Here is a 15,761-nt window from a genome sequence, read left to right on the forward strand (position 1 = left end):
CAGCGACATGGCATATCCGTAATAGTCCGGTGTATATTTTTTCCCCCCGTTCTAATCTCGCGATGTTAATCACGCAATTATACTGCGGAGTTTGTCGTAGTCTAAATACTTCTAGAGGATCGTCTTTTATACGCACGGTGTTACTTTATCAAAAGCACGAGAGAGGAAATAATTATCGATGGAACGGGCAGAGTCCGCAGATCTTATCTGAACGCTCGGTCCTCGAATTTTCTAATTGTAGGAGACTTCTGAGCACTTGATCGCCGGATCCGTGGAACTTTGCTTAGTTGAATGATTTCGGTGCTAAACGTCTTCGAGAAATTGTCGATTATATGGAAATTAATCGAGACTTAAATAGCACTCGGTAAATCAAGGCTATATCAAATTCACGTCGAAAGACGATGAGGACACAATGTAGAAATGGATTCGCGTAATCGCCACGAATACGTAAATGATTTCTCGCAGAGTCATGTGTTCTTCAGATTCTGCGCGTTGATAAGCTTGAAGAAAAGAGTACTCTAGATAGCGATGCTGTTAGGGACTACTGCGTTGACCATCACGCTTGTTCTGAACCCTTTCATCCTTCCCTCCCTCTCTTCCCTACGAAAGAAATCGCGTCATAAAAATGCCTGCCTATGCGCCAACGTAGATTAATGCAACTATCGTAAGTATTTAATTACTCATCTTCGAAGCTAATGTTTGTGTACTTAGAGAATAGGATTTCTGTGTGCACGCGCCAAACAAAATTTCGCGCTACTTTGCGTCACTTAGCTTGCGAATTTGTAACGAACCTTCGCAGCGAATCAAGGTACGATTTTGCAAGAATGACAACGAGTTTGTAAATTGGCATATCTGGACGTGAGAGACGTCGGTACCTTGATGTCTTTGATACCTTCGGTATCCGGCTTGCAAAATTACGTGGCGGAGCTCCAAGGTTTGACTTTCTAGCCTCTCGAAACGTTCGTATCTATTACGAATGGAAGTTCGTCGAGGCTTCAGTTTTCAGGGCCGGTTTATCAATCGGCGAGAAAGTATCGGGGGAATTTTTTTGGCGCGCGCATTCGACTACTAGGATTTAAGTGAGTAAGGAAAGGTGACAGGAAGTTACCAGATCGAATATTGTAATATTTTTGTACCACAACAAGAGATTTGTGAAATAATAAACAGTGATTATTTAATCTAACCCAGCGCGAATCACAGCCGTGCGCCCTACGCTTCATCGTTTCAGCTCGGACTCGATACTCATGCGATTCGGTATTCGGATCCGGTTAATCTTTTCAGAGGAGAGGGGTCTCGGTTCTGCCAGAAAACAGAAAGAGAGGACGCGCGCTTTCGTTGTTCACCACCTTCTTCTTTTATTATCTGGCCGCGTAACAAAATGGTCCGTGTCACAGCGTGTGCGTAAAGAGAGCCAATGTTTTACTATCCCTCCGGAAAGGGGACGGATTCTCGTTTACTTGGAGTTTGCTCTTGGAATTTATCATCTCCCGACACACAGGTGCTTTGCCCTCGTCATTTTGGACCTCACTTTATCTTCTTTCATTCATACTTTCTCTCTCTCTCTTTCTTTCTCAGTTTCTCCACTCGCTCTTTCTCTTTTCTACCCTTCTTTCTTTCTGGTCTAGCCCTTACGTCGGCCTTATCTGAATTTATGCGAGCCGCGAAACGTAATCGTAACAGCAACAGCAACTGACAGCATCTTCGCAAGGGACGTATTCTAACTCGGTGTTTTTCAACCTCTGTTCCATATCGGGCGTTTCGCGAGAAATCTCTTCCGAGCAAAACTTCGCGCGCGCGCGCTATTTCCTTTTAAAACCTTTTGTACGATCTGTCTCCTATTTTGTTGAAACGAATCTCAAAGTAGCAACAACATAAGGTGTTCGAGAAAGAGATTTACGAATAGCTGGGCTCGTTTCGGGCGTTAACACGAGATGACTGTGGGACAAGCAATGATGCGTCGCGAGTTTGTTGAGTATCTGTCGTGTTATGTGTCTGTTTTATTGAAATCAAGATCAAAGGGACTACCATGTACCGTGATTTTGTGCGGAAGGTGTATATCGATAGCAGGAGAGACTGATCTGCGGTTCCTGTTTCTCTTAACCCACGTGAAAGCACCTTGGCAATTAAATCCCGATTGACAATTGTCTCACGACAGCTCTCTGCTATTGACGTGCAGCTTCCGTAGTCGCATCTCTCCGCATGACGCACTGTCGGTCTCTCGCGCGTCTCGACACATTTCTTCGTCGCGCAGGAAGGGTTGAAAAACACTGTTCTAACCGAATCTAACCGAGGCTACTGCACTAACAAGAGAGAAAAGAGATACGTACACCTATATACAAACACACACACATAACACACACATGTATATCTAAAAATATCGCTCCCAACCTTGTGTATATGTATAATAAAAAAAAAAGCGGCCGTGTACAAAGCCTTTTTTTTACAGCGTCGACGGGGCGTCGTTCCCGCGGCTGCATTCCGCGCGCACTCGTCACGGAAACTCGGAAAAGTGGAAATGAAAAAGTAGCGCGGGGGCGATCGAGTTTCATTGAAAATCGAACGGACGGCGGGACCGGCGAAAGTTTTTTAACTCGTCCGCTTCCTTCTCCCCTCCGCTCCGCCCCCACCCCCCACCCCTCCACTCTCCTGTCTTCTCCACCCCTGTGTTTCGCGAACCCTTTCTTGGCGCCGGTCCTCTCATCGATCGGAAGCGCGGAGTGACCTTTCACCTTCTTTCTCTGCCGCCCCCGCGCCGTCACGCGAATATTATTTAAATCGCGCATTAATCGGGAACGGAAGCTAGCGTGAATGCAGCCGATCGATACGACGATACACCGCGGCGGCAATCGGCTTGTTGAGGGGGTAGACAGCGATTTAACCCTTTGTAGCACCCACCGTTTCCCCCGAGTAGCTGCGTATAAGGTGACGCTTGGAAACACAGGGTGAACGGGGGAAACACGCCCGAACGTACTGTAATTTGCGCAGACACGTGTAAATACAATGCGCGAATACCCTTTGGTTTTCCACCTTGTGCGGCGGCATAGCGACTTTTTCTTCAGTTTACCGTAACAGAAAAATAAGTGGCAACGTTAACGACGATAATAATTCTTTATATCGGATAAAGGGCGAGACTTTTACAACACAAGGCTACACGCGATTATTTGTCCAGTTTATATTTGCCGCGCACTTATATCGCCCGCGAATTTACTCATCAAATTTCTTTTCCCCGGCGGTTTCCTGTATTTTCACCTTAGAATGTGCTTCGCTTCGCACGTTGCTGACTTCGCGGCAAAATAAAGTGGCACGTGACGGGTAAGCATCGCGAAAGTAAGGCGGTTTGCAAGGGGTTAACACGCGATATCATGCTTGGGGTATCGCCGGAATGGAGTCTCCTGCGGGAGTTCAGTCAGCCTACTCGGATCCCGAGATGGTCTCGCCCCGACAAGAATAAATGGTATTCTATAGGGTGTTCTGTAACGTTGCATGCACGTACCGGCACGTCGTTCCTTGGATGACCGGAGGGAGGATATTTTCTTAATGCGATAGTTTTTCTTCATTTCGATTTTCTCTCGAAAATATAAACGATTTAAGATCCGAGGATTTAAACGTTCCAAATGAATCGAGGGATTTGTGACGGGGTCTTAAATTAACGACGGAAGAATATTTAAATGTAAAGATGAAAATATACGCGAGCCGACGACGACGAACATCTCCATTGAATATTTTTGTCTACTGAAAATAAATTTTTATAAGTTTTCACACCGTCGGGGGATTGTGCTCTCTTTCTCGCACGCTCTAAGTTACCATTATGATTGTCGGCGGATGTCCCGGGTACGTGCAAATACGTTAAGTGAGGCACGTAAAAACGAATATTGATCAGTCCGAATGGCGGCGTGAGCTTTCAGGGACTCCATTTTTCCAGATCATGGAGCACCTCGAGTGTCATTTCCCTGTCGCGCGGAGTAAATCACTTTCGACTCACAGTCCGCGTCTCTCCATAAAAATAAATTAAAACAGTTTTATGCACACTTTGAAGCGGATGTAATTTTTTTACGTCAATCTTATCGCATATTGTTCCAGACGTGAAAACTTTAATCTCCTTTTCGACTCTATGCATTTGCCTTAAAGGTACACTTCTGTTTTCCGCATTCGACAATATTTCAACTCCTATATTCCTTTTCAATTCGCGCACAAACGTACTCTGGGGAAAAGAAAGACGGTAACCCATTTTGGGGCTCACAATTACTAATCGAATTATTTAAATTGTTCGTAAGACTCTAATCTTTTACGAATTTTACCCCGCGTAACTAAAAATCGCAATTATCTATTCCATCTATATCCAAGATTTTTAAGTAATACTAACCAATTCTCTCAATTAGTTCCGTCGATATTCAGTAACGCAAAGATGATTTTCACTTAAGAGGCACTAACCAAAATGTTAAGTTGCTCAACTACAAAAAACGGTCAAAATTTTTCCCAGACTAGAGTTACGAACAATCCAAATAATTCGATTACTACACTGAAAAAAAATCTGATAGATTGAACCAGTCGTCTGTTAGAAAATGGACGAATCAGAATTCCTTTAGGACTTATACCAGAATTTTTTTAGGATTTACCATGAAAGATATTTCATAACCAGAAGTTTGCCAGACTTCACTGCAAATCTGGTAAATCCTAAAGGAATTCTGAGAAGTCCATTTTCTAACAGACGACTGGTTGAATCTATCAGATTTGTTTTCAGTGTGTGATCTACTGTCGGATGTTACATCACTACACTAAAAAATATCTGATAGATTCAACCAGTCGTCTGTTAGAAAACGGACGAATCAGAATTCCTTTAGGATTTACCATGAAAGATATTTCATAACCAGAAGTTTGCCAGACTTCACTGCAAATCTGGTAAATCCTAAAGGAATTCTGATTCGTCTATTTTCTAACAGACGACTGGTTGAATCTATCAGATTTTTTTTCAGTGTAATTGTGGGCCCCAGAATGGGTTGCTGTCTTTTTTCCCCCCCAGAGTAGCGGTGCAGCGAAACACCTATTTTTGCCGGTTATTAAGCAGAACGCGTACGTGCAGATTGTTTACTTTAACAAGGTATCACAATACGAGTGGAGTGATCTGACGTTCGGGGGTTTATGGAGGACCGCGGGGACGAAGGGGGGATTTGACGTTCTGAGGTGTTCCATGCGTCTCGACGACAGGGGAATTTCACGATATTATTGGGTTTATGTACAACGCAGCGCGCACACTCGCGTATATGCGAGGCACTTGGCTAGCAGTGCGGTGCCCGACCGCTCGCGGAGTGTTCCATTACGTTTCAGGTCTATCTCTTCCGTTTGAGATCACGGTGCCGGGCACTCGTGCCTTGAGACAGACAGAACCATTCGGTGTCCTTGAATAATACAACGACCCCGTTTCGCTCGTGCATTAGGATATGGAAGTATAATTGTTTCGGTCGTCTCGCGCATACGTATCATTTCCATAATTAATTAGGCCGAGCGGCGTAATGTCGGCTGCACCGTCTAATTTCTTGGGCTAGAGCGTTTCGCGAAAATCATAGCTTGCCCGTGGTACCGTACGTGTCTACTCGATCCCGTTGGACAAAACGCCGTGCGTAAAATAAGAAGGAAAATTCGATCGGTTCAGTAGGAAACGTAGATCGGTGATCTTCACCCCTTCTTTTTTGTCGCTTGCGAGATTGACTTATCAATTATTCGTAGCACGTTTATCAATATCAGGCACTCGAGGGATCGACGCGATACCGGGGAAAAAAAAACGGGAAAAGCCCTTGCGATCAGCTCGCTTTGCCTACGCACAAAACTTGTACGCCCATTTTACGCTTTTTCTCTGATTAATCGCACTGGTTTGGAGTTTGATCGATGTTTAACGAGGACTTACGTGTCTGACGCTTTAATCGCACGTTCTCGTCGTCTGCCTCGAGTACCTGACATTCCGATCGCGTCGAGAGGCTAGTGCCTCGTTCAAAGACGCGCGGCGTATATCTTCGGACGCAGCTCGCTCGTTACTTGGTGCGCACCCTTAAGAGACATTTTGCACTTCCTTCGTATCGAACGGCAATCGGCTTACATCCGGAAATACGTTTCCATCAGTCAACGATTACGTGATTGCCGCGTAAAGTAATGCTCTGGGATTCAGAGGTAGTAGAATGAAAAGCGAAAAAAAGAGAGAAGGGAAGGAGAAAATAGAGCTGTACATCGCGTTTTCCAGCCTTTTTGACGCGAACTTCTCAGTTGTGACATTTCAGCGTTAATGTATAAAAAAATTTTCTCCATTTTCCGGCGTGACGCGAGCCTTTTTTTGATCGTTTTACGAAGGCAGTGCAAAATTCGTGTTAAATACACGAGAGCGGCGGCGTTGCTCGTTTAGCTTGCTAGCCCGAAGCGTCGCTTGATTTAATATTTATTCCTTCGTTACGGTCGCGTTTTTTTATATTAGATATTTGCGAAAATGGCCTGTAAGAGCTCGCGCCTCTCACAAAGCGAAATTCCATGTTTTTAAATACGGAATTATTAAGCGCGCTTTTCGCGCACAGAGAGCAGTAAGAGAGGGAGAGCGTCTCTCTCGAGTGACGGAGTTATTTGGTATATGAGCTCGCCGGTTCAATTTATTTAAATTTATTTAAACGATACAATGTCTTGCAGTCCGTAAAGAGCAGCGACGCCTCAAAGGGAAGCGCCGCGGTAACGAGCGATCGATTTTTAATCAAAGACCCCGTACCTTCCCGGCTCATCGTGAAATATAACGACATCCATTGCGCTAGGCGTTTATTTCAAGAGTAATATAAGCTGCTTTCCTAATAAGCTAATATAATATTCTTTCTCCATTATACGTTCGGGAATAAATTTATCCGATTACGAAAGGTGATATTTTCAAGTCCGACCGGTAAACGCGGCAAGAGGCAAAAACTTTCTTTCCGTTTATATATTTGGTGAAATGTCCATCTCGTTCTGTCTGTCTCTGTATAATTCGATTAACGCGCATTCTGGATATAACAAATATACATAATATACAATTATACACAATACAATTCGCGGGAAGAAAGGGAGGAGGACTTTTTAGATAAAGGAAAGAAACGTAGAGAGGTAGGGAAGCAAGCGGCTAAAAGAACTCGGGGACGAGGAACGCGCGAAATTAACGCGAGTGAATTCGGGATCGGAGGATCCAAGGATACAGAGGGATCTTATATCGCATCTGCGAGAGGAGTTGAATGTCCGACGACTCCAGGGGACTCAAGACCTCCGGGGATCTTAGAATCCAAGGATTCGAGAAGCCGAGTATCTGTAGGTTCAAGATTCCGAAGATCGAATGTCTCAAGATCCTAGGACTCGGTGATCTAGAGATCTCAGAATTTCCAAGAATTCGAGAATCCAAAGATTCAAAGACCCAAACCGGGGGATGATCCGAGAGACACCCCCTCCCCCCACTTCCAATGGGGTCGAATGCCCTACCCGAGTATCCAAGGATCCGGCGACCCTCGAAAAGCCGCTCTAGAGCCGAATCGAAAAGTATCCAAGTAAAATGCTACAAAGCGAAAGCAGCACGGAAATGGCATAGAAGTAACGTGTATAATCAGAGTAACATGACGACAAAATCAAATCGAATAAAAACGGAAAAATTCAAAGAAAGAGAGAGAGATAGAGAGAGATAGAGAAAGAGAGAGAGATAGAGAGAGAAAGAGAAACGAATCGCCGGCGACCGGGCGACTCGCCGCGTCGTGTCGGGAAGCCAACAGTTGAAAGTGACTTGTCTTGTGTTGATGTTGCAGGTTCAAAAGCCTGGCACATGCGGCTGACCTTTGACCGGGTGCCAGGCGGCTGCAACCTTCACAGGTGCAAGCTGTGCGGCAAGGTCGTGACGCACATCAGGAACCACTACCACGTCCACTTCCCCGGCAGGTTTGAGTGTCCTCTCTGTCGTGCCACGTACACACGTAGCGACAACCTGCGCACGCACTTTAAATTCAAACACCCCGAAGCGAGAAAGATCGATCTTAATGATTTCATGGCCGGCTCGTTGGCGCTCTCAACAAGCAATGACACCATGAACACGCTATCCTAAAGACGCCGGAAGAGAGTAAAAGAAAGATAAACGAGATACACACATATATCTGTATATATTTAATATATATCCAATATATATTAAATATATATTTAAATATGCATATACATATATATTGAAACATAATATATAACATACGCGCGCACCCCAAAAATTATATATATATATATATAAACAATGAAATATATAATACAGAGAGCGCGGGTGGCCGTAGCCACAGGGGGGTATTTCGCGCACGGCGAAAATATGGCCCTGGAGTTACGGCCATTGGGGGGAAAAGGGCCGGTCTCTCTCGGCTTTTCTTCTTTCTCGAACACCAAATCTTTTGTAGGTTCTACGCTTAAGGGATATCGAGAACTTCTCCTGTAGGGGTCTTTTTTAACAAACGAAAATCGCAAAAATAGCAAAAAAAAATGGAACAGGAAAGATTAATATACAGCGATGTGTACAGTTTAGTGTGCGGTGACTTTTTTTGGGAGTGGGCTTGTTGTAGCTAACGTCGAAGCGCTGTGAGGGCTAAGTTCTTTCATTCTTTCTTTTTTTTTTCCTTTCCACGAGTCGCCGAGGAGCGGAGGTACGCGAGCGCGAAACGCAGCCGCGATTTCGAGGCCGACGCTCCGCGAGGGCCGGGAAGGCCGTCGCGATCGTGAAATCCAATTTGACTTATCTCGTCGGACGAAGGGGGCTCGTTAGTGCGTGACGATTACAGGACGATAACGCGTTGCTCTCCCTCGGCCTCTTCGGGAGATCGAACCGGTTCGACGCGACCCCCTGGGAAATGAGCCGCGAAAGATCGCTCCTCCCTCTCCTCCCCCCCCCCCCCCAATTTCTCTCGCCTCGAATCGCTTCGACACCCCGAACGTCTCGAATTCTCGGAGAGATCCCACGCGATCGCACCGAGTCCTCGTGTTACGAGTCGCGAGGTCGAGGTGAAGTAACCCGGGCGTCGTTTTCGACTCGGGGACGAGCCGTATTGCTTAGCGCAGGTCGCTCTTTCGGCGTTTCTCTTACTCGCGCGGAGCCCTCGTGCTTGCGCTCGCGTCTCGTTGCCGACCGGCGACCTGACAGAATCGCGGGCGATCGCGACGCGTTGTCCACGACGCTCGCGTGCGTCAACCTCGCGCACGGCCGCGTCCGCGTCGCGACAATGTCCAAAGACCCGGGCAGCTTTATCATTTCTTTTTCCTTTTTCTCGTGGTGAGAAAAACGAGCGCTGCGCCGATTGCCGATACTTTTTAGCGAATGCCGCGGGTAAGGTCCGCGCGATTGAAATGATGTGAACCGCTCGCGCGGTTAGTGTGTGTGTGTGTGTGTGTGTATGCATGTGCGCGCGCGCGCGCGCGCGGATTTAATTACATAATTAATATAAATGCATATATAAATATAAATATATATATATAAAATGGGAGCAAACGTGGTGCCAATTTCCTCCCGTAGATGCTGCTGCCGACCGATCGGGACGGCGAGACAGCAGCCGGAAAGAATATTAATGAATCAATTAATTAATTATAATGATATCTTTTAATTATTAAGCTGAGTCGCTGGGAGTAATTCATTCGATACGCAGGGTGAGTCGTATAGTTGTTGAAGAGTTTATAGTTGGACTTCATATTAGATTGTAATCGTAACGTACTACCAGCCTTCGGGAACCAGTAGCAATATTAACATACGCGTGCGCACCTACGCACGTGATTTACACGCAGAGACACGTACACACGCATACATGGACATTCACACCCAGATCTTTCGCGCGCAGTTCACGAAGGATTCGGCACCGCAGAAGGGACACGCATCCGCGACACGCAGCCACGCGTATACACCCTCACACGCGACACGCAACAGCAAATCGAGCGACAACGAAATCCTCTGTCCTTCACGTTCGCGAGAATTTGGATAATACGTTTGTGTATCGCGCTTTGCAGTCCTAATATGAACTTTGACTATAAAACGCACGTTACTTGTTAATTAACACCTAAAGTCTATAATATATAATGATTAAGCCGCACGCAAGCGCTGCTGTAATGCGCGATCGCGGGGTAAATAGTGGAAATCACGAAGACATTCCACGATTCGGGACTTAAGTGCGTAGGCAACAAATAAGGTTTTACTTGTATTGGATGATTTATAGAGTACTATATTTTATACTTTATATAACCTACCACACGCTAATAATCTACCATTGGTTGGAGATATAGTTACGTTAAAGATTAATTTTATTCAAGGGATGGTCACGATACTCGTATCGTCATTGCACATTGATATTTAATTGGTTGGGGTGCAATCTGTTTGTTCTTCTTTCTTCTTTGTTTGTTTGTTTTTTTCCTTCATACATCATGAAAATTACGTGTAACGTATATATATATATACACATACATACATACATTATAAGCATGGTTTTTACAACAAGTACGGATAAATGTGTGGTCGCTTGAAAGCAATTAGGAAACACATTTCTTCGAATGCCGGGCGTCATCTAACGACTGTCCGATTTTACGAAGCGTCCGATATTGGTCTTCACGGTTCGCATTTTCGCAGTCGTCTCAACGGCACTCGAGACGTTCCGCGGGATCGTCCAGAGAGATAATCTCCTAATTATTTTGAGAGCGATGCCTCACACACACACACACACACACTTACACATATATATATATATATATATATCACACGCGAAGGCGAGAAGAGGCGCAAGGTAGGCGCGCGACACATAACAGGGACAGGGATCTTTTCTTATCGTAGCGACCCCCGCGTCGTGCAGTTTTTCGGGCAGCGCGAATACTCGGAAGATATCGCGACGAAGCGAGGTCTGAATCGATCGCTCCGCGGTCTGTGGAGCTGGTACCAAAAGATCCGACGCCAAAGTCGAGGGTCGGATCGAAGACGCCGTCTACGGATTCGAACGTAATCGCGAGGTTAATAATGAAGGCGTAGCGATCCTCGTAGATCTTTCGGTCAGCGACTTTTCGTCAAGCGCTCCTTCGTATTGAAGACTTAGATTGACAAATTATCTGGTGGCGCTGATTACCGTCGTGTAGTTGCAGACAGCAATAATCGCCTATTTCACGGGGGTCGCGAACACAGATACACACACACGGAAAGAGGAACACATACATACACGCAGAAACCCATAGCTATTCAAAGAGCCAAACCGCAATATTGTGATGAAATGATATTACCGTCGATCTTCTCTCTTTTTTTTTGCAAAAAAAGGGGCACTTTGCATAGTTAAGGCTACCGGACACGCATATACCTATAATTTAATAATATATAACCAGAATATTAATATATTATTGCAGATTATTAAGTATAAATATTAATATATTGGATAATTTATTTTGTTTTATCGTTTTATGATTTTATATATATGTTATTCACTGTTTATATATACACAGCGCAACATTATATTGCAATACGCGACACACGCAAAGTTTATTTATTGACAGGGGCGGGTTGAATCGTGTTAAGGTGCACTTGCAGGCCTACCTCCTTGGCTGAGAATTCGCACGCCGATCGACTTCTCTTCTTTCTCTCTTTGCCTTGCCTTTGTTCTCCGAACTCTTTGTTCCCTTCGCTACCTTCGCGCAACGCGCTGGTTCCGAGTGTCTATTAATTAGCGATCGCCTAAACGTTCCGTCGCGCCTATTGCCGTAAAAGTTGGTCCTCCAGCTCTGATTAATAAATAGACACTGGGGCTGTGTGATATTTATCAGGCGTTCTTTTATACGAATATATTCGTTTTTGGATAGTTTTTTTTAGAGTCTACGCAAAATACACGCGGCACCACTTAACGAATTGAAATCCCGCAAATGACACGAGACCTCATTCTGTGATTGAAAGACCAGCGCGATACTGTCGTATGATAATTTCGGAGTTGATTGCAATTTCTACGTCGGCCCTAGAAGAGTTAATAACACGAGACGAGTCGTCTCTGCTGCACAGAGAGCGAGAGAGAGAGAGAGAGACAGAGAGAAAAAGCGAGAGAGCGTGCGGGAAAATCGAAACGCGGTAGAGACAGAGTCTGGAGGAGAAATACGAGAACAACTTTTACGAGCAATGCCGATTTTCTCAACAATTCCGTCCTCCGTGTGAAAAAAAACAGGGGTACTCAAATTTGACGCCGTATAACGCCAGTTTGTTAAAGAGTCTAGCTTTGCGCGCGATTATTTAAATTGATCATTGAAGCTGCAGATATTCCGCCAATCGGGTTTTAAACGTTCAGCGTTCTTCCAACGAAAGAACCAGAGTAACGGGGAGGAATCGTCGTTATCCGTAATCCGCGGGCTTTCACTGAGGGACCCGCGAACAATATCGACATCGACCCGCTGTTCTTTCGGCAACGTTCATCAGACTCGAGGTAACCCGCGGAGGAGCCGCTCGAGAACGTCTCGCCGTCCGGGACGCTCGTTTGAGAACCCCTACCGTCGAAACGTCAGCGTGATATTTTTCCGCGTGCTTCCACGATGCTCTCGATACGTCAAACTCGGATAAACGATGGGCGATGGTTACGGACCGTGCAGATTTCGGCCCGCGCGCACGTGACGACTCGCGCCCCCCCCCCGCGTTTCGCGAGTCTCATCGCGCGCGATGCACCCGCCCTGCCACGGTGCATTGCGGGCGTCCTCCGGGAGATGAAGGGACGGTCGGAGGGGGCGGGGGGGACGAGGGGGTACGTGAGCGAGATGCGCACGGCGCCCGGGATCGATGCTTCATCGTGCGCGCGAAATTATGGCCCGGCCTGCAGTCGGGACGCGGTTGTACTTAATTGGTTGACCGCGACAAAGTTTGACGGTGGAGTTTGCTTTTCATCTTTCATCCTAATATTGCGAGAGTCAACTCCGCCGCCGCCGCCGCCGCCGCCGCTGTCGCCGCTGCCGCCGTCGCCGTCGCCCCGCCGCCATTAGAATGCATTCGTCGTTAGCCAGCCGGCGTTCGAGAGGAGAGCTCCACCCCTCGCGAAACTTCCGTTTTTGTCACCCGTCCGCGCGTGAGTAGACGTCGCCGAGCGGGCGGAATTACCGCGGAGCGCATCGGGCGTACTTGGTCCAGTTTTTCCTGTTTTTTTTTTTTTTAAATTTTTCAGACGAACGTCGCGAGAGCTCGCGCGCATGGCGCAATTGCGCGGATCGATGGGGAAGTCACGCAACACGTGATATTATATTAACCGACGAAACGGCCGCGTAATTGTTACAGTTGTGCCCTTTTTAACGTGCAGTTGCGCGTTTAATTGCGTATTTCGACGTCTCTTCGAATTACGTCGCGTCGCGATCGTCCGCGGAGATAATTTTTTTCAGCGCCAAATCTGACCTTTTTATCGGATGTAATTACGCGTAACGAATCAGTCTACCGCGCCGTTAATTGTCGCGAGGCCGGCCGCCAATCTGCGAGTATTATATCTGCAAAGCGCGTGTTAATTAATACAATAACGTCAGAATCAACACTCGATTTTCCGTCGCGCGATATTTCCATAAACAATAGCGATGTATTTGTTACGGCTGTGCGATTGTTATTCAACAGCGTTCGTTAGACGCGTGACTTTTGCGCTCGCGCTGCATTCACGTACGGTGGACGCTCGTCGCGGCCCACCGTCAATTTCCGGAATTGTCCGCACGCGAACTGTCAAACGGCCGCGACCACGTACAGAGCGCCCGGCAGCCGTCGCGCGTACGCGGGCGATTCGCGCGCGTGCACGCGTCGAGCTAGCGCGCCACACTATGCGCAATTCGTAATGCGCGACTCGTGATTCGCAGAAATTCGTTGGACATTCGTTATTACTCACCGCGCTGCTCGTGATTCGCAGCTTGTCATTCGCGATTTGTTACTTGTTTCGTTCGTGTTAACTTGGACCACGTTTAACGTTCACCTGTTATCACAGGACTTTACGCGTGTGCACGCGTAAAGCTAGCGCCACACTATGCGCGATTCGTGATTCGCAGTTTGTCATTCGCAACTTGTTACTTGCCGTTTCGTTCGTGTTAACTTGAGCAACGTTTACCTATTATTACAGGACTTGTATCGTAAGTCTACAATTGGAGTTTGAATATTAGTCAAAACAACCGTTCGGCTGGCGAATCGACCAATTTTTCCTCCACGCTGTTCACGAATATACGAATCGCGCGTAGTGTGGCGGACGTCTACGCGCGACTAGACTTGTACCTTCGAGCTGAAAAGTGAGGCAAGAGTTCCGCCGTGTCTTGTTAGGTGAAACAGTAGGTCTGTCAGCGACACACCGACGCACACATACTACTTTATTTACCTAACAAGACATGTCGAAATTGTCGTCTCACTTTTCGGCTCGAAGGTAACAGTCTACTCTCTAAAAATTAATCGGTGGTTTGTCACTGAAAACGGTTGTATACCGCTGCAATTTTCAGCGACGTTTTCAGTGATAATCCACCGATTGATTTTTAGAGAGTAGTAGTGTATAGAAGTCCGTGGCACGGACGAGTTGTCGTCGAACGACGATACAGGGCCAGCGATACGCGAAGACATTTTTTTGCCGGCGCGGAAAGCGATTCGCCGACCGAAGATCCTAACGCGATCGTTTCCGCGAAAGTTAATTAAAATCCGGGAAGACCACAAATCTCCGGGGAGACTCGAATGTTACTCTCCCACCTCTCGCTCGATAATTCTTTAAACCGCGGGCGGGAACCCTCGCGATCCTCTTCAATCTCTTAGCTCTCTAAAAATTCCCCTCGGATATCCAAGTTTTCGAATTTCAGATTACGTGTCGTTGTAAACGTCGAGTCGCCGCGCCCGCGGACTCACCGTGAATTTTGGTTGGGCTTCTCGAGCTCAGGCCGCCCGTAATTTCGCGTTTCATCATGGGGTTTCGTGGCCGGAAATCTGACGCGTGCTTTCGCGCCTGTATCGATCGTCTGGCGCTCACGACGATCGGGAGTGCTCGCCGATTGCCTGCGTACATGCGAGGCACGATGTTTGGCATGCCACGTATTTGGAACATTCACGGATAAATAGCTGAGTAGATGCGATGGCCGGAGCCAAGTGGCGGCCGAGAGCGCGATTCTGTCGGGGAGCATCGTGAAACCATGCGAGCCAGTGTCTCCGACTCTTCCAGATCGGACTTTCCGGGAATTTCGAACGTAGCCGCGTCATTCATCGCGGCGAATAATTATCATTGCTATTCGAGTCCCTCTTAAAATTTTAGCTGTTTTCCTCCTGGAAAACTTTCGCGGAAGTTGCGCTGTTTATACTGCAAAGTGTAGGTGCGAGTAGGGGGAGGGAGGGACGGTAAGCCCTCCGTCATGTTTTCGTGTACGAGTGCAGTCGCGGCAGGTGTAACCGGTAACAAACGGCGTGTACATTTGTTAATGTTAAACAAACTTTATTCGATCGGGGCGCGTTTCAGAACACATTTTTTCCAACCTGAATTAACTCATTGACGTCCGCTGCGGCTTACCATTCCCGTTCCACGCTCATTCGGCTCTATTATAATATATTACGAATCACGCGAGAGAGAGAGAGAGAGAGAGAGAGAGAGCGGGAGGAAAATCCGATTCGGAAAACACTGGCGCGATCCGCCGGGGATGCAAACACGCAGGCGAAATCAGGAGAGGGGTGGGGGGGGGGAGGGAAAAAACAATCGCCGACCGGGGCCGCCGTCCATCCGGAGACGTAATCGCGGATTGTTCCGTCCGCGCGTCGAGAGCCGCCGGACGACGCG

General features: G+C 47.0%; 1 protein-coding gene across 2 annotated transcripts in view; it reads left to right on the forward strand.

The window, feature by feature from the left end:
• LOC105560976 (protein tramtrack, beta isoform-like) overlaps nt 1–15,761 on the forward strand; it is a 51,691-nt gene that overhangs the window by 26,331 nt on the left and 9,599 nt on the right. Inside the window, exon 5 of one of the 2 annotated variants that reach the window (XM_012010549.1) lies at nt 7,791–8,165. The exons of the other annotated variant lie outside the window; for it this stretch is intronic. Coding sequence (XP_011865939.1) covers nt 7,791–8,083 — 293 coding nt within the window. The 3' untranslated portion in view covers nt 8,084–8,165. Of the gene's footprint in view, nt 1–7,790; nt 8,166–15,761 lie in introns of those variants that run through there. 2 annotated transcript variants of the gene reach the window in all.

Source organism: Vollenhovia emeryi, unplaced genomic scaffold (genome assembly GCF_000949405.1).
Source record: "Vollenhovia emeryi isolate VEMERY1.0 unplaced genomic scaffold, V.emery_V1.0 DF939215.1, whole genome shotgun sequence".
NCBI classification, from domain to species: domain Eukaryota; kingdom Metazoa; phylum Arthropoda; class Insecta; order Hymenoptera; family Formicidae; genus Vollenhovia; species Vollenhovia emeryi.